The 19,187-nt window shown below is 57.9% G+C and overlaps 1 protein-coding gene across 1 annotated transcript in view; it reads right to left on the minus strand.

Moving 5' to 3' along the window:
• Positions 1 to 19,187, minus strand: part of TRIOBP (TRIO and F-actin binding protein) — a 52,520-nt gene that overhangs the window by 19,209 nt on the left and 14,124 nt on the right. The window contains exons 6-10 of the mRNA XM_046646356.1: positions 17,488 to 19,187; positions 13,843 to 13,957; positions 12,011 to 13,132; positions 9,434 to 9,511; positions 7,135 to 7,272 (exon numbers count right to left, since the gene is read on the minus strand). The exon at positions 17,488 to 19,187 is cut by the window's right edge and continues 22 nt beyond it. Of these exons, the coding sequence (XP_046502312.1) occupies positions 7,135 to 7,272; positions 9,434 to 9,511; positions 12,011 to 13,132; positions 13,843 to 13,957; positions 17,488 to 19,187 (3,153 nt within the window). The remainder of the gene's footprint in view (positions 1 to 7,134; positions 7,273 to 9,433; positions 9,512 to 12,010; positions 13,133 to 13,842; positions 13,958 to 17,487) is intronic.

Here is a 19,187-nt window from a genome sequence, read left to right on the forward strand (position 1 = left end):
TCCAGAGCAATGACAGGCTGGGACCCCAAGGGCTGCCTGGGAAGGGGGTCACATCCCCTCCCTGAGCCCAGCTGCCTAACGTGGCAAATGATGGAGAGGTTCTGCCCTCCCCCAAGCTTTGCGAGAGGAATGAATGTGCCACATATGGAGAAGTCTGGTGACCCTCTGGAAGCTGGTACAAACACAGGAACGAGATGGCACGGTGACCTTGGGGAGAAGAGGCTGCCAACGTGAGTTTTAAACCTGCTGGCAGGGGAGGTCCTGCAGTCACCTGAGAACCACCCCGGGGTCAAAAGGTCCGATCACCTCAATCTCTCACGCCGCACCCTCGCCCACAGCTCCTCAGGCCGGCCACCCCCCTCCACCTGCAGGAACCCACTCTCTCCTTCCCCTCAGGCGGCCCGCCTTCTTCCCTTTGGCCAAGGCCACAGGTCGGCATGGCCTCCTGCCGGCCTGGACCATCCACATGGCCTCCTCTAAGCAGGGGGACCCACTCGGAAAAGCCTCGTGTCACAAGTCTGCTTAAAACCCCCAAGACTGGCTTCAAAACAAGGTCCCGCTCCCTTAGGATAGCACAAAAGTGTCAGTCCACCCGTTCAGCCTGGCCTCCCTCCTGCTTAGGGGGCCCCATGGTTATGTCACTACCCATCCTCTCTGATCCCAATATATCAGGACGCCGGGCCCTCCACATACGCCTGTATCCTGCTCCCGCTGACCAGAACCCCTACTCAGGCTCAGACCCTGTTGGAGGGTCTTTACTGCCACCTCGGAGGCCCCCTTCCCAGTACACACCATAGGCCGTGCCAGCTGCCCTCCCCCAGCCTCTGTGGCATCCATGACGATCTTGAAGCCACTTACTTATCCCTCACAGGCTACATAGAGGCACTCACAGGCAGGGACATGTGCTGTTCACCCTCCAGGACCCAAGGCACAGAGAATGTTTGTAGAAATTTCTTTCTTTTCCTTTTTTTTTTTAAGCACCAGGCACTGTTCTAGGCCATGAGATCAACTGTGAATGAGAGCTGTGGCCCCTGCCCTGGTGGGACTCAGGAGAGACAGACAATAAGCAAGAAAACAGGTATATAATTTGCGGCCAGGCAGCAGCTGGGGAAGGAGGCTCGGGGGCGGGCTGCGCCAGCCCGGGGCAGAGGGAGGCAGCTCCCGGGGCCTGTGAGCACCGGCCCACTCACAGCACCTCTGCCACTTGCTCCATGCAGATCCCTGAGGGGCCAGGAGAGAGGAAAAGCTGTGTGTGAAGAAGGCAGAGGGACACTAGTCCCGAGCAGGCGCAGGTCTGCAGGCAGTCAGGATGAACCCAGCCTACACTGTCAGTGGTGATCACCAGCCTCTCCTCTGCCCCAAAACCGTTCATGGCTCCCCAGTGCCCCTGACGGAAGCCCGAGCTGCCTTTCCTGGCCTTTGAGGCCTCTTCCCGGCCCCTTGTCTCACCATTCCCCAAACATGACCGCCAGCCTTTGTCCACACTGTTCCCTCCGCCAGTCCATCTCCACCTGACAAAGTCCTGCACTCACAGGAGGCATCTCCCTCGGGAAGCCCCCTCCCACCAGCGGGGCTGTGCTGGCTGTGCTGTTCCTCCCCACGTGCCCCCACAGGCGCGGCCAGCAGCCTTACCCTGCTCAGCATGTGCCTCCCGGGGAGAGGCAACTGTGTACATTGCTTATCTGGCCCCAGAGAGAACTGGGCCAGACCTGGACACAAATTCTGGCTCAGCCATGTCACCTGGGGCATGTTACTTCACCTCCCTATGCCTCAGGGTCCTCATCTGGCAGATGGGGAGTTACCACCAACCTTAAAGAGGCAGCTCCGGGAATGTGAAAGCACCCAGGCCAGGGCCTGGCAGGCACCCAGGGGGCAACGCCAGCCCCGCCCCCTGGCTTGGGGTGGGGGAGGCAGAACACTGACTCAGCTCCTCCCCCGACATCCCCCTCTGCTCCCCGCCGGGGGGAAGGGGAGGCTGCTGACGACAGGAAGGGCCCGCAGGGAGGTGGCAGGATGTGAGGAAGTCCAGGCAGAGGCCAGGTCATCACACTCACAGGGGCAGGGGCCATGGTGCCAATCCCCCGGCAGCCCCGCCCACTCCTGGTCAGGGTCTCCACTCACTCAACCTCCCGCAACCCCACCCTCCAGGCTGTCGGAGCCTCCCTAAGCACTAGTCAGAAACCAAAAGCAGCTCTGCCCCTCCCTTCCAGAACCTCACAATCAAGGAGCCAGACTGACCTAGAAAGAGGTTACCCCTTCCCTTACACTCAGGATAACCTCGGACAACTCACCAAGTCCCCTCCTCAAGCCTCAGTTTATCCGACTGTGAAATGGGGATAATGGTGAACACGGCTGTGCGGTGCAATACGATAACTGAGGCGATAACTTGTAGAGCTCCGGGAGGGCTCATCCCCAAGAGAAAGACAAGCCCCTGCCACCGTGTCCTGGACCCCCACTCGCGGGCTTGCCCCACCCAAGGCCCTAGCGCGGCTGCGACGGGGCAAGCCCGGGAGAACACGGTATCCTGCCGCTTGAGAAACCCCAGGATGGGCTCCCAGACAGGGCGGGACGGGGCGGCCCCTTCTCACCCACCCAACCTCCGGCCAGCGCCCACACGGGTGGGCAGCCTTCCCAGGCCGGGGCAGCGCCACCCATCCGAGCCGGGGAGCGCCTCTCTCCAGCCCGAGGCGAGACCCCAGCCCCGGGCCAGGCCCGTCTCCGCCCCTCCCACGGCCCGGAGCCCCGGGAGCCCCGGTGGGTCTGGCGGCTTGGAGGAATCGGTTCAGGTCTTCACCAAGGGGGCTGGAGGGGAGGGCCACCCCCAAACCGTTCGTGACTGGTCCCGCAAAAGTGAGGACGGGGTGCCCGGGACGAGGCGTGCCCATCTCCTCGGGGTGACCTGGGCTTCTGGCCGGGGAAGGGGAGGCCGGCCGGCCGGCCCGTGGGCTGGGGCGCCCGTCTTCCGGCCGAGACCTCCTCTCGCCGCCAGGCAGTGAGGAAGGGGCGGCCGGGCTGGGGCTCGGGCTCGGGCTCGGGCCGCCGTTCTCACCCGGCCGGGGGCGCGCGGGGGCGCCCGGGGGCACTCACCGTCATGGCGGCGCCCCGGGGCGGCGGGAGCAGGAGGCAGGAGGGTGGAAGGCGCTCTCGGGCCGGGCTCCGCGGCGCGGGAAGCCCGCCGCCGCCGCCCCTCTCGGCCGCCTGCCGCCGCTGCTCCGGCCCTTCCCTTGCCCGGCGCTGCCCCGGCCCCTTCCATCCGCCCATAAAACTTTTTTTTTTTTCAAACTTCCTGGGAGGACCCGGGCGGGCCAATGGGCGGCCGGGAAGCCGGGACAAACAGCGGTGGGGGCTGCGGGCGGGCCAATGGGGGCGCGGGACGGCCCGGGGGCGGGGCCTGCCGCGACGGGACGGGCGCGCGAGGACCGGCGGATGGGGGCGGAGGGAGGCAGGGAGGCGGGCCGGGCTCCGGCCGCGGGCGCGCTGGGAGGAAGGAAGAGCCCGGCGCGCAGGTGACTCGGTCGGGCCACGGCGCCGAGTGCGGGGTGGGGGCAGCCGGGTGTGGCCCTGCGTCGCCCCGGCTCCGGTTCCCCGCCCCAGCCGCGAGCCACCGGACGGAGCGATGGGTCCACTAGGCCTCGGTGCCTCGGTTCGATGGAGACGTGGGCAAAGCACCCAGTACTAACAACCCAGCGGCTCCCACTCCCCGAGCCCCGCTCGTTCGTTACCTGTGATCGACTTTCGTCCTCATCAAGACCTGACAGGGAGGTGTCCTGTCCCCTTCTTGCTAATGGGAAAACGGAGGCTCAAAGAGGTGAGCCGACTTGCCCAAGGTCGCACAGTAAGGAGAGACGGGATTCCTAGCACGAAATCTAAGCACAAAGTGAGTTCTGGAATGGTAAGGCCTTCCCCCGATGCCCTCTCCTCACAAGCAGGTCTTTCTCGGCTTAGGAGTCTCATTTTGGGTTCTTGGGTGCGGGCGCACACCCGTTTCTCACGTTCCCAGAGCACTTAGCAGTTTGTGAGAGGCTTTTTGCCTGCAGGAGCTCATCTGAGCCCTGCAGCAGAGGAAAGACCTTGGTGGAATTTCTTGCTAAATGCATGTGGTAGCTTGTGTGGCATTGTGACTCAAACCGTGTGTTAGCTTAAGCAATGTGCTTAACCTCTCTGTGCCTCAACTTCACCCTCTGTAAAATGGGATAATGCTGTTATCTCATGGGGTTGCTGTAGGATTATGTGTTAAATTAAGTAAAGCACCTGGAACAAACCCTTTATCCCCAGGTGGCTAGGGGACCTTAGAATAATTGCCATTTCAATTATTCTGCCATCTCAGTTTGGGGTTCAAAAAGTATTGCTGTCAAAATTCTAATTACTATCCGCATGTCACAGATACAGAAATGGAGGCCCAGGGAGCTGAAGTTCTTTCCCGGCACTTCCCAGTGGGTGTCTCTCCTCCACCCCGAGGAATGAGGCCAAGGGTCAGCCCACCTTCCTCTCGACATGGCCTCTGGCATCCCCATGCTGTTTTCCCACCCCACCCCTGCACCTCACTCAGGCATCGGTCCCTGGGAGAGGGGGTGAACACACAGGAGACCTCACCTACCACCAGTGCCCTGGCCCAGAATCAGCCTCCTTGCTGGTTTGCTGGCCTCTAGGACGACCCTTCTAGTACCCTCAGCCCAGTGGTGAGACCGCACCCCTACTCAGCGTTCTTCAACGCTTCCCCAGTGCTAATAGATCGGCTCTACGTTCTTGTTCCAGGGAGTCAGCGCCCGGCGTAATCTGGCCCCTGCCTTCTGTCCTCTGTCATTATATACACACATTTTACATGCTAGGGATACAGGGCGCTGGACAACTGGGAATTCCCAGAATAAGCCAGGTCTTTGTCCCTTGGAGGGGACGGCACATGTTGTTCTCTGCCTGTCTGGAACGTTTCCCTTCCTGTCCTTCGTGCCCCAGCACATACACACTCTCTCTCCCCCTCACTCTCCCCCTGTCCCTCCCTCCAAATGTTTGATTGCCTGGAAAATTCCTCCTCACCCTTCAAGTCTCCGTCCAAAGGAAGCCACAGTGCCCCGAGCGCAGACTTAGAATCTCCTTGGCCAGTGTTCCCCACCTCGACTCCCTGCCCAGTGCTCCCCGCATCTGTGCATTCCCCCACTGAAGTGATGGCCCCGCTGTGTCCTAACCAGTTACATGGCATTGTCCTCACCAAACTGTGAGCTCCTTGTGGGGAGGGACGGGGCGTTCTAGCTCAGAGGCCGGCCCAGGGCCTCAGCCCACAGTAGGTCCTTAGGAACAGGGGTCAAATGAAGAATGAGCAAATGGAGGAATGACTCCCTGACCACAACTTGCCCTGGAAGGACAGGATGGCACAGCCTCACGGAGCCGGGAGTGAGTTATTAACCAGAGCCACCAAATTTGGGGGTTATCCAGTCTCAAACCATCACTCTATTGAGGATAACAGTGGGAGGCTCAGAAAAGGGAGAAGTGGTCCAAAGCCACACAAGTGAGGGACGGAGACAACCCAAGCCCAGGCTTCCTGGCTCTTGACTTTGAACTAGCGTGACTGTCCAGCCTGAGAGAGGTTTGAAGCTGCTCTAGGTGACTGTCGGCACGGCTCCACTGGGAGTTCCACCCCTCAGCTCCTGATTTTACTCATCCCCAGATGAGAGCACAGCTGCAAACTCACCGAGCCTCAGTTGCCACATCTGTCTAATGGGAAAATCCGTGGAGACACTCCGGGCTGCAAGGAGGGCCCAGGGAAATCAGGATGCCCAGAGGTGGGGGGCTCTGAGGTCAGCCACAGCAGGGTTCAAATCTTACCTCTGCCCCTTGTGTGACCTAGAACAAGTGATTTCTCCTCTCTGAGCTTCCTTTCCACACCTGTAAAATGGCCAGGATGGACCGTACCTGCTATGCCTAGTGGCGAGGGTTAAATGCATTCAGGCATGCCGTGCAATGAACACAGAGCTGAGCACACAGTCGGTGCATAACACATGCTGGTGATCATCCCCAACATCATTATCCCAGAGTTCTTGTCCCCATGTCTCTCTTCCTCTCTCCACCAGGGACTCACCTGGCCCCTCCTGCCAGACCTGCTGCGTGTGGGTGACCTTTAATTACTCTGATAAGATAACTCACACCCACAGCTTGTGGGTACCACCTGGTCACCCTCGAGTCTTAACCCCAGAGGGCAGCAGAGAGGAGATTCTAATGTGGAGGGGAAGGTTAGTTTTCAGAGGCCCCCACCATCATGGCTCTGTGCATCCTGATTTCCTGAGCCCTCCCTGGAGCCCTGAGGGTCTCCATAGATTCTCCCCGCCAGACAGATGTGGCAGCTGGAGCTCAGTGAGTTTGGCGGCCATCGTTCTCTTATGGAGGAATGAGGAAAATCAGCAAGAGGCTGGCTCCTCTAGACCCTGGCGCTGCGGCCTCAGGCAAGTCAACTCATCTGAGCCTCAGTGCCTTCATCTGTAAAATGGGTAGACTGTCTCTAATATGGCCAGCCTAGTACTGACCCAAAGCCAGTGAGGGTACAAGAGTCGGCCTGTCACTGAGAGAAGAGACCCCACCAGCGTGTGACCCCTGAAGATGGCCAGGCCCCTTCCCTCCCCCTGTGTAGGGGGCAGGAGGGAGCAAGTCACAGCTGCCTCCCCTCCCTGCCCTTGAGGAAACCCCGAACCAGAGGCCTGAGTGTTTACAGCCCTCTCTGGGCAGGGGATGTGTTACGTAATGCCAGATGTTTGTGAAACTGGCGCAGGCCCAGGTCTGAGACACACTTTGCAATCCCAGAGCCCCTTGCAGGCCTTCCCTTCCTCTCCTCCTTCCCCCCAACCTGCCTCCCCTCGGCCTAGTTGCTGACTGGGAGCTTTCGCCTGTGTAGATTATTCACTCACCCCTCACCCTGAGAGCTGAAGACAGCCCAACCCTGCCCTGGCAGTGGGAGATGCTGCTCAGAGCAGGGACCACAGGGCGCCTAGGACTCTGCCGCCATCTCTCCTTTCTCGTGCATGCGTGCGTGCGTGAGGGGCCCCAAATCCCTCCCTCTCTCCCCCACTCTCTCTTCTTTGACTAACCTCCCCCTCCCCTACCCCCCTCCCCTCCCTCCCCGCTCCCACCCCACTGGAGCCAGCCTACCCTTTGCCACCTGAGGACCCCCAGAGACAGCAGGAATGGATTGAACAGCGTGGGACGGTCCCCGGGCATCCGCCATGAGGTCACCAGTCGGCCCTTGAGCAGGCTCCCAGGCTTGCCCTCCGCTGGCCTCTTGTCTGCCTGTCAAACAGGGTCCAATGTTGGCCCCCAGGTCCCTTTTGTGGGATGGGGGCATCCCTGACTACAGCCTCCCCTGCCCATTGTGCCATGCCCCCCTCAAAGGCCCAGGGCTCCCATCTTCCTCCGCTCTCCGAGCTGCTGAGAAAAGAGCCTGTTAACTCGTTCACACTCCATGGTGTTTGACAGGATTCCTGCAGCTGCAGCCTCGAGGACATGCGCTTCACCCCTAAAGTCAAACCCCAGGTGGCCAGCGGGAGGGCGGTGCAGGCCACCGATGTGGGCTCAGCCCGCGGAGAGTTTTCAGGTTACTTTGCGTTGGGTTCCAGTGTTAAATAATCAGGAGGTTGAACATATACTTACATACTTCTAATTTCTCTCAAAATATCTAAGGATGGGGAGACTCTGGACCCCTCTTCCCCGTGGCGACAACCATCTGAAGCCAAGGGGTCATACGAGGGCCCCCCAATCGCAAGTCCCCCTTCTGCCTACTCTCCTCACCTTTGTGAAAGGAACGAGTCACAGACTTCCACAGCACCCCCAGCACAGCCCCCAAAAGGCACCCCCTTAGGAGTCATCCTTGTTGGGGAAACTGAGGCCCCAACGAAGCAGAGACATTTGCCCCAAGTCACACAGCAGGTCACTGGCAGAGGCAGGACAGAGTCCAGGTGCCCAGCTCTCCAGAATCCAGAGATTCTCTGGAGGCGGGATGTGAGGCATCGAAGCACAGGTCCAGGGGCTTTAGGGGAAGGCCTGCCCCCAACCCTGCCACCACGTCCCCCATCACAGCCCTGACCGCTAGACCGTGAGCTCCATGCTGGCGCCGGAGCTCACGTCTGGCCCCCAGTTAGGCATGCAGAAGGTGGTCACTAAGGCCATGTGAGTGAATGAATGAACGAAGCAGTTATCAACTGTGTCCGGTCCAGGCTGCCTGGGGTGGATGGAGAGGTTCTCCATTTGTTGGGACGGCCCATTTTGTGGAGACTAGAGGGGGACCCCTGTACTGCTATTTCCTCTTTGTTCACAAAACTCTGGCTCCAGGAAGTGTGAAGAAATAACCCAGAAAGAGGAAGAGCGACGTTGCTGGAGCCGCCATGAGAGCTGGAAGTGCCTTTCGCGATCAGGCTCCTGTTCCCTCCCACTTCCCAGAGGGGAAGACTGGCCCCCCAAGTGCGTGGAAACCAGCTGCAGCTGCTCGAGGTCATGCAGGGAATCAGCCCAGCCAGGGAGCGGTGGGGGCGGGGGAGCAGGGAGAGGGTCCTCGGCCCTGGGTTCTAGTTTGAGGCCAGCCACCGACTGGCTGAGTGACCTGGACGTCTCCCCTGCCCCTTGTTTCCTCATCTGCGCAGGGAGGGGTCGGGCAGAATCCCACCAGCTCTGACTCGCAGCAGGGCCAGACTCGGGGGCTCCAGCTGCCCTTCAGAGGCTCCCCCCACCCAATCACACCTGGCTTCTCAGGGTTAGGTTAGGACAGGGAACAGCAGAACGGCAGGATGAGGAAAACACAGCCCCGACAGCCGGTCTCCTCCTCCCCGCCCCCCGCTACCCCAGGCCCTCAGCTCTGACCTCACCTCTCTGGAGGCTGAGGGTGATGAGAACAGTCTGTTTGGCAGGTCGTGGGGAAGGGAGGGGCAGAGCAGTGCACTCCAGCTGCAGCCAGGCCTCAGAGCAGCCTCAGTGGGCCCCACCCCCTGCATACGTCTCTCCCACCCCAGGACCCTGGAGACCCTCCCGGCCCGGCTGACTGCGGCACCTCCTCATCCCTCTTCAACCAGCTCCTGGAAGCCCTACCCTTTCTCCCCGCCTGGCCAGTCCTCCAGAACCAGAAGGACCTTGCTTTCAGAGACCATAGGGGCCAAACCTCCCTTTGCCCAGGGAAGGACAGTGACCTTTTCAGGGCATTCTAGTAAGTTAGAAGCAGAACCCTGGGCTTTGGGCCCCAGAATCGTCCACCCACCCTGGTCCCTGAGCCAGAAGGTGGTTCTGCTGCCCAGCTCCTCCAGAGCCCCTCTTCTCAAGGTCCCACCAGGCACACAGATGACCCCATGGCAGAGCCAACTTTGGTCTGGATGATCCCAGAGCTCATCTGAGGACCTCAGCCTACCTCTAAACTGATTTCCCTCCCCTTCCCCTCCCTACGGCCCCACACCCACAACCCAACTACCGAGTCTGTCTGCTTCTCATCAGTCAGTGAGTCTTGGCCTCTGCTCGGTTCTGACTCTTCAGGCTCCTCTGGTTGGAACTAGAGATGAGAAAGAACACAGCTTAGTGCAGGCTATTGCCCAGGGTTCTTCCACCTATCCACTTTCTTATCCATCCACTCATCATCCATCCATCCAACATCCATCTAGCATCCAGCATCAATAGATCCATGTATCCATCCAACCATTCAACATCCTCTTACATTATCTACCCACTCATCTATCCAACATCCGTTATCTCTTTTATATATCCACCCTCTTTTATTCATCATCTATCCATCCATCCTACATCCTATGTACCCTTCCTCAATCCATCCAACATCCTTTCATCCATCATCCATCTATCCATCCTTCCAACATTCATTCACTATCCATCCATATTCCACAACATTTACCCATCCATGTAACATCCATCCATCCATCCATATTCCACCCAACATTCATTCATCCATCCATTCATCATCCCATCCATCATCTAAGCAATATCCATCTATCCAACACCCACCCTCTGTCCATCATCCATTCGTCACCCATCTATCTGTCCATCCACTCATCTGTCATCCATCCAATATCTATCCATTTATCATTTGTCCAGTGTATATCATCTGTCCACCACTCATTCACACATTTGTCATCTGTCATGCATCCATCATCCATTGACCCACCCATCCGCCATCTGTTGCTTGCATGCACTCAAGCATCCATTGATTCAGTGATCAATGAACAGGCATGTGGTGAGTGAAGAGCATCCTAGGCAAGGGGAACAGCATGTGCAAAGGTAGAGAGATATGGTACAGAGCTCTGCAGCCAGCTCAGCATGTCTAGAGGGTAAATCTGGGGTGGAAGGAAGGCCAGGAGGCCTTGAATGCCATGCCAAGGATTTTCATAGAGGGTGAGCAGCTGGAGCCCCAGCAGGAACTAGTGACTGCCTCTATTGTGTCATCTTTGAAATGTCCTTAGCCACCTGATGCCGCAGCCCCACCCAATCACCATCTCCTAACATCCCAGGGACCCCTGAGCCTCACCATGGAGTAACTCTAGCTGAAGATCCCTCCGCCCTCCCCCCTCCCATTTGCCCAGGCCAGCCTGCAGCGCCCCGGCATCCACTGGGACACAGCCTCTGGCCCTCCCTGAGCGGCCTGTGGCCTGCCTGCCTCCCTAACAAGCCTGACAGCAATTTGGGGGCAGGACCAAGCTGGCTCATCACCACATCTCTTGTGTCTGTGCATTGAGCTAATGAGAGGAAATCAGCAAAAGCCACAGGTAACTAAATACGGGGAGGTGGCTCCCCAGTCCCGCCGTGGGCTCAGAGCCTTGACAACTTCGTGGTCAGAAGCTCGGGCTTTGGATCGACTTGGATCTCTTTTCTCATGACTTATGCTTGTGTGACCCATGGGAAATCCCTGACAAGTCTGAGCCTCAGTTTCCTCATCTATAAAAAGGGAACAGTGGCAGCTGCCTCATGTCTAGTGGAGGCATGTATGACAACGCATGTGAGGCACTAAGCCGGGCCCCACACACTGTCAGCCCTCCCCCATCAGCCATGGGGAGGCGGCACACGTGGCGATGAGCAGGGTCTGGAATAATGAGCAAGAGCCTCTGCGTCATCCCATGGGGCCTGTCAGGGAAGTTGGTCCCATCTTACAGGGAAGACCGGGGCTGAGAGAGGCTGGGTGTCTGAACCCATGGGCTGCGTTCCTGGGGAGCTGAGGCCGAGTTGGTAGGGCTCATGGCCTGCAGGACCCTCCCCACCCACCATCTGCAGAGAAAGGCTCAGATCAATGCTCCGGGCAGCCCTAGAGTACCGCTGACTCTGTGACCCTGCCCCCGGGGCCAGAGGCAGGGAAGGGACTGGGCCTGCTCTGCACAGGGGCCCTCGTGTAAGCAGCCCGTCTCGGCAGCCAACGGAACCCAGGGAGCGTTTAGGCCACCTCTTCTCTGTCCTGAGAGGAGCTGTAGGGGCCGGAGACGGGTAAGTGAGCTGCCCTGGACTTCGAGGAACACAGCAGGGGAGGGGACGTGACCATGCTGGCTGCAGTCCCAGGCAGGGTCAGGTAGGAGCCACCAGAAGCAACATAAACCAGGCGTCGTGGGGCCGGGGGCAGGGGAGAAGGCCCTGGGCGGAGCGTCTTGCTGGGGGCCTCAGGGTGATCTGTGCTGAGCAGACCGGGGGTCCACCCCTGCCCCAGCCCTCGTTGTGTGATCTTGGGCAAGCGGCTTAACCTCTCTGTGTCTCAGTTTCCTTATGTGTAAAAAAACAGTGCCTTTCTCATCAGGTTGCGTTGCTATGGAGATTAAATGAGAATAGCCACCAAACATTCAGACCAGGGCTTAGCGCATAGTAAACGCTCAAAAAAGTGTTGGTCATTGTCACTGCTGTGCAGTGCGGTGGTTGGGAAAGGTTCGGGTCAGGAGGGAGGGTTGGGCCTGAGCCTTGGGGGTGTGCAGGAGCTGAAGGGCTGACGGGAGAGCTGTCTAAAGACGCTGGTCTGGGGAGGGGCTGACTTTCGGGCTGCCCGTAGGAGGTGAGACGGACTTACCTCCCACTGTGTCGAGCTGGGGCCCTCTGCAGGGCTTCTGCTCCCCAGCTGGCCCGTCTCCTCCAGACCAGCCATAGCCAAGGCCTCTGGTCCACTGGTCACTTTGCTCTTTGGCCACTGGGTGGAGATGCAGGCAGGGCTGGGCGGCTGGGCCGAGCTCTGGGGCCACTGCCCAGGGCTGTGTCCATTGACTAGGGTGGCCTCAGCCCAGCCTTCAGGTTGGCCGTGTTGCTCTCGCTCCAGGACGCCCTCTGTGCCTGGGAAACCCACCTCTGACCCCGAAGCTGTGGCCAGGCCACCCCAGTGGCCAGCTGGGTCCTTTCGGGGCAGCTGGGCCTGCAGGAGCTCTAGGAGGCCTTCCCAGTCCAGCCTTGGAAGACGGGAAGTGAGCATCGGCTCCTCCATACGGGCCCAGGTCTCCTCTCTGGGTGCCCCAAGAAGGCCTACCAGGTTCCTCCAGTCCAGCTCAGGTCGCCACTCAGGGCCATGCAGGTGTGGGCATGTTCCCTCAACCCCCCCATCCCTGGCAATAGGCATCTCGGGCTTCCAGGATTTCGAGAACTCTGCTGGGCCTGCCCTGGAGTTCTCTGGGGGGCTCCCAGGCTGGTGGGGACTAGACAGCTCCTGCAGGCTGCCCCAGCCCCTCTGAGCTGGCCTGTCCGGGGGCTCCTCCCAGGCCTCTGATTGCCCCCTGTGGCAGGTGGGGCCACCCAGCTGCCCCCAGCTCTCCTCAGACTCCCTGGGAGGGCCCCTGTGTGTTCCCTCCGGGGCTCTGGCAGCTCCCCAGCTGGGCTCCCCAAGTCCTTGCCAGCCCCCTAGGCCCAGGTCCTCCTCCTGGCTGCTCCAGCCTCTCTCCAGCCGTCCGTGAGGGCCCCGGGATCCTGGCAGCTCCTCCTGACTCCGCCACCCCACCAGAGGCTGCCTTTGGCCCACCCGGCCACTCTCCGGAGGTCTCTCTGTCTGCTGCTGCCTCTCGGGGGTCCTGACTGATGTCCTCGGGGGCGGCGAGGACCCCTGGAGCCGCTGGTCCCCCTCAGGCCGCCTCTCGGGGCTCCTGGGACGAGGGGGCTCTGCTCGGCTCCGCTGGGCTGGTTCTGCCTGCTTCACAAGGGGCTTGGTTACCTGAGGATGAGGTGAGGGGGTGGGTGAGGCTCCAAGACCCCAACTGGGTGGCCTCTGTCTAGGAGGGTGGGAAACTCGGGTCTTAGCCAGGCCCCAGGGGGAGACAAGCTGTGTCCTCCCAGCGGCCTGGACAAAAGCGGGTGGAAAAGTCCCCAGGTCTCTGGAGTCCTCCCTGGGAGGGGGTGGGGGGTCAGCTCTTCCCTCTCACCCACTTTCCTCAGTTCCAGAAAGAGATCTGCAAAGAGCTGCTCACTTTCCCCGCTTCCCCTCCCTACAAGATATTGATTCCAACCTGGGCTATCAGGTGCCGGAATTTCCACCACCAATACTCCATTCCACTGGGTCGGGCCTTGCCCTCTAAAACTTTCTTCAAGAAGACAAATCCCCACCCTGGAAGAGATGGCCCTTAGAGCTGGATTGAGCTATCTGAGGCTTTCCCTGAAACCTTCTCAGGATAGCAGGTACCTAATGAAGGAAGGGGACAGCATGGAAGGGCCATCTTCAAAGGACGAATTTGGGGTCCTTCTCAATTTCCCAAGAGCTGCTGGCTGTTTGGAAGAGGGGGGAGCCAGACACCCAGGATTGGGACTCTGACTCCTTCATAAAGGACCTCCCTTCCCAGGACCCCTGCCTGGTACCTGGGGAAGGGGAGACACAGGGGCCCACTCCTTGGGGGCTGCAGGGGCCCGGGGCAGGCTCATGGTGCTCACCTCCCTGCTGAGGGCAGGGCTGGACTGTCTTCGGAGAAGTTGGCTCTGACCTTGGCCGGGCCGCTGTGACCGCCCCTCCTGCCGGGCCTGGAAGGCCCCCGGTGCCTCGGACTTCCTATGAGCAAATGCAGCCGCCCCTCTGAGGGCCCTTGGGACCGTCCCACGCCTGCCATCCCAGTCCTCTACTCACACCCCCAAAGGGAGGAGATGTGTGAGATCCAGGGATCCCACCATAGGCTCATTGAAGAGCCCTAAGTAAGGGATGATCCTCTCAGGGCCTCAGTTTCCCCTTCTGAAAAATGGGGGAAACTGCTCTACCCTCCCTGCCTCATGGGGCTGTTGTGAAGATGAAATGAGAAAGGGGGTGAGCAAGGTGGGGGGCTCTGTCTTGGCTGTGACCGCCTCCTGTCTCACTTGCTACTTCCTGTCTCTGACCGCCACCCACTAGCAGCCCATCACTCACCCCCAGACAAAGGTCAGACTGGTCCTTGAGGGAAGTAAGATTTATTGAGCACCTACTGTGTGCCAGGCACTGTGCACACAGGATCATAATGGCAGACGTTCATTGAGCACTTCCTGTGTTCCAGGGGCCAAGCCCCTGACCATCTCATTTCATCTCACACAACCCACGGGGTGGGGATGGGAGATGCAGAAGGCTCCATGCCCCTATGTTCCATTCTTTCTGCCCTCTTCCTGTCCGATTGGTAAGTTTTGGATTTCCCAGGCCCACCATTTACCCCTCCATACTGACTAACAGGATTCCAGCATTTAGCCTGAAAACTCTGGGCCATGCTAGCTGTTGGTAAAAGAGCTCTCAGCAAGATCAGAAGGAAGAAACATCCCCGCTTCCCCGACAATTCCAGAAAGGCCACTGTAATCTGTCCATGCAGATGTCATCCTCAGACACCCGGACTTCAGGCGCTGTTGCCACGTGCACCAAAGATAACCTCTAAGCTGTAAAAAGTCCCTGGTTCCGGGTTGCTGTCTTGCCTAGTAATTGGTTGCCATGGTTATTAATATTCAACGTGACATCTCTGTTGAAAGGTAGGCACACCAAACCGAATCTGGGCCCACGTCTCTCCCCTCCTGTGTGTAAGGGGGTCAAGACAAAAGACCTAACCACTCCACTGGAGATCCGCGTCAACAGGGTCGGAGCCTGACTTCATCTAAACCGACAAATGGAGATGCGCCTCTCGTGGTTGAACTGAACCAGGAGAAGCCTGAAGAAGACACCTCAGTGCTGAGCCCTGACCGAGCCAGCAAAACGGGAAGAAAGAGGAATCTCTACGCGGGTCTCAGCGATCTGCCCGCAGCTTGGGAAACCCTACGGGCTTTGGAGAGTAGAAAAATTACAGGTTTGGGGTTTGTTGTTGTCGTCTCATGGCTTTTCCAATGTTGTTAGAATCGGATGCGTAAATGAGATCAGTTTTTAGCAGTTCTTAGCAGCTGACTCACGGGGAACCACAGTTGCGGCTGCCTGATCAGGTTCAACTTTTAATCTAATTTGAAGTGAGGGCGGTTCCTCGCTCCGTGAGATCTGAGGCCTTAGAGTGAGTTCTCCCCAGAACAGAGCATAGGAGCCTTTATAAAGCAAAAGCCCCAAATGTGACCGGGGTGGGGGTGGGGGTGTGTGTGTGTGTCAGGTAATGGAGGAAATACTCAGTACAGGGCAGCGAGGCAAATGTGTGCTCTCTCTCGAGTGGATGCATTTTCCGTAGAAACTCCAGCTGGCTCAGTGATCCTTCTGGGAATTTCCCCCCTCCATGTGGAATTGAGAGAGAAGAGGGAAGGACTCAAGAAGATTCTGAAACTCCTCCAGAGACCCAACCCTTCTGATGCTGAAGCAACTGTGTCCCCTGGGCCACCTGTCCCTAAGGGTTGGTGTGGCTGCAGCGAGGGTGACAAAGGAAACGCGTTTCCTTTGGAAGCTTGGATGAGCTCTTCCACCTCCAGAGAGTATTAAAGGACAAAAGCTGTCAAATCTAGCAAATTCCATGAAGGCTCTGTTTTGAATTCAAGAGACTACGAAATGCTTATATGACTCTAAGATAAGAGATCCCAAAGGCATGGGGGGGGGGGGGGGGGGGGCCGGGGAATGAAGATATTAAGCCAAAATTCCTAATGCTTTAATGTGATTTTTTTGAGAAAAAATTTCCAGGCTCAGTTAGAATGATGCTTGCACAGAGTAGATGCTCAATAAACACGTGTTGACTGAATAAGTGGGAGAAGATCAAAGGCAGCTCTCTAGCCACCCACTCATAAATTTCAGTCTGCCCCTTACAGATACTGAAATAGCTTTTAAAACTTCATCTTCAGAGGACGAATGGTTTTCTACTTGGAAAAAGTGCCATACAAGAGGAAGAAATTTAATTACTCAGTAGAATTATAAAACCTTGGTTAAAAGGTAAATAATCTACTTCACCAAAATGTATACATTATATGCAATTATTTGTATATCAATTATACCTCAAAAAAAGCTTTAAAAAAGTAATCTACTTCAAAGAGAGTAAAATAAAATGATTAGAAATAACTGTGTAAAAACAATTAAATGGTTAATGAAAATATAAACATATTCTGGGCTTGTATTACAAACGCTTTCTCTCTCTAAAAGTTATCCCCGTAAGAAAAAAGAAGAGATAAGGTTTCTCCTGCAGATTCAAATCTAAGAGAAAATGTTGCCTAAAGGACAACAAAGAGAGGAATTCTAGATGCAAAATATTAGTAAAATTAGGTTGTCGTGATGGTTGTACAACTTGGTCTCGGTAAAGACACTGTAATTCACTGAATTGTGCACTGAAAGCTTTGAGACTTCCACACCTACTTTTCTGCCGTTTTCTTGACTCTAACTAATGGAATTCCAGTCCTGATCCTCGAAAACTCCAAGGCTGGAACTGCTGGAGAAAGAAATCTCAGCCAGATGGGGAGGAAACGCTTCCCCTCCCCATGGCTGTGGAACAGCAGATACTCTGCTGGGTCCTAAACTGCCTTGTCCGAATAGTGCTGCTGACCGACGGACTAGCCAGATACCTGGACTTCGGCATTGTCACCAGGTCCCAGGAAAGTCACATTTCACCTCTAAAAAGTCTATAATTCTGTGAGTTCTCCTGTTTAAAATGTGTGGCTCTGGCCATATGTTTTAAGTTGACATCTCTGTTTCTGAAACGCATGGGCCGTGTGAGTTTTCTTTGTTAAGCCAGAAAAGAATTGTGGGCACTCTCTTCTCGCATCTCACGGGAGGAAGAAAAAACAAAATAAACCTGTGACTCTAGATCAAAGGAAACTAATGTACTAATGCCCTCCCCATTTTACAGATGAGGAAACTGAGGCTCGGGTGGGTTAAGTCACTTTGCCAGGTCGCACAGCTTGGGGAGTGGCTTTGACCCAGGATTTGAACCCAGTCTGCTTGACCCTGGCCTTCGCTACTAACCACCAGGCTATGCACAGCATCACTTAATTGTCAAAAAAACCCTCCTAAGATGTGGATACAGAGAGATGAAGTGACTTGCCCAAGGTCACACAGCCAGTTAGTGGCAGGGCGGGCATCTAAATCCTTTCCATAGGGCAACCTAAGCCTGTGAATCATCCACCTGTCCCGGGGCCAAGACTCCTCCCCAACCCACCTGGCTGACCCCGCCCTGGGCTCACCTGCGCTCTTGCCCGAAGAGGCGCTCCACCTCCGCGCGGCCAGGGCTGCGGGTGCGGCCCCCACTGCTGCACTGGGGCCCTGGATCACTCTGCGCCAGCCTCCTGGGCGGGGGCAGGTCAGCCAGCATGGTGTACTCCTCCCTCTCCAAGTTGTGCCTGGTCTCCCCAGGGGGCATGGAGCTCCGGGAGCCCCCCGAGCTGCCTGGTGGAGGTGAGGGTGCCAGAAGTGCTAGGTCACTGGGTGGGTGGCGAGGTGGGGACGAGGCTCGAGGTGCATCTCGATGCCCAATGCACACTTGTGGGGGCAGCACTGGGGAGCCACGCAGAGAGTCGGTGGAGGGGGCCAGGCTCTCCATACTAGTCCCGGGGGGGTCCTGGAAGAAGAGGGAGGGCTCGGGGGCCTGGCGTGGTGGGGACGAGAAGGAAGGTGCATCCCGGTGCCCAATGCACACAGGGGTGGGGATGTGGGGGGGTTCATGCAGAGAGTCTGTGGAGGGGACAAGGCTCTCGGTGCTAGCCCTGGGGAGATCCTGGAACAAGAGGGAGGGCTCTGGGGCCTGGCGTGGTGGGGAGGAGGCCTGGGGTGCATCGCGGTACCCAATACACACAGGTGGGGGGAACTGAGGAGGGTCATGCTGGGGGGACTGGATCTCAGCATCTGAAGTGTCTGGGAGGAAGGGGAAGGGGTCGAACTGGGTGTGGCGGGGGGGTGAGGAAGCCCAGGGGGCGTCCCGGTGTCCAATGCATACGGCTGGGGGTATGTTGGGGGAGTCGTAGTGGGGCGACTCACTCTCAGATGCGTGGGGGTCTGGGAAGAAGGCGAAGGGGTCATGTTGCAAATAGCGAGGAGGTGAAGAGGCTCGAGGGGCATCCCGGTGCCCAATGCACACAGCACATGGAGAGGTCTGGGGTGCCCCATGGGTAGCTGGGTGCAGAGGCATGGAAGTCCGGGGGGCACTGTGGTGGCCTGGGCCATGGGAGGAAGAAGTGGCCCGAGATGATGAGCTGTGCTGGGTGGGACCAGAGGAAGACTGGAGTGGGTCACGCTGGGCTGGTCTAGCGGGAGATGAGGCCTGAGGCCTGTCACCTTGGGTTGGCCGGAGGGCAATGGATGCCCAGGGAACCTCACTTTGCTTGGAGCGAGATGGGGAAGAGGTTCGGGGGCCATCACTCGGGGTGGGCCGGAGGGGAAAGGAGGCCCAGGGAATGTCTTTGTTAGTGCGATGGGGAGAAGAATTCCTAGGATTGTTCTGTTGAGTGGAACGACGGGGAGATGATGGTCCGGGATTGTCCTGTTGGGTGCAGCACTGAGGGGAGGAAGATCCAGGGTTGCCCTGCCGAAAGGAAGAGGATCGCGGGTTGTCCCGTTGGATAAAAGAGGTTCTGAGGTTATCCCATTGGGTACAAGAGGTTTTAGGGTTAGCCCATTGGGTAGAAGAGGTTCTAGGGGAGTTCTGTTGAATACAAGAAGTTCTGGGGTTGTCCCGTTGGGTGGCTCGGTTGGGAGAGGAGCCTCTGGGGTTGTCCCGTTGGGCACAGGGTGTTCTGGAGCTTTCTCGTTGGGTGGCTCGGTTGGGAGAGGAGGCTCTTGGGTTGTCCCTTTGGGCACAAGTTATTCTGGAGCTTTCCCACTGAGTGGGTCGGTTGGGAGAGGAGGCTCTTGGGTTGTCCCGTTGGGCACAGGGTGTTCTGGAGCTTTC

The sequence above is a fragment of the Equus quagga genome, chromosome 19, assembly GCF_021613505.1.
Source record: "Equus quagga isolate Etosha38 chromosome 19, UCLA_HA_Equagga_1.0, whole genome shotgun sequence".
NCBI classification, from domain to species: domain Eukaryota; kingdom Metazoa; phylum Chordata; class Mammalia; order Perissodactyla; family Equidae; genus Equus; species Equus quagga.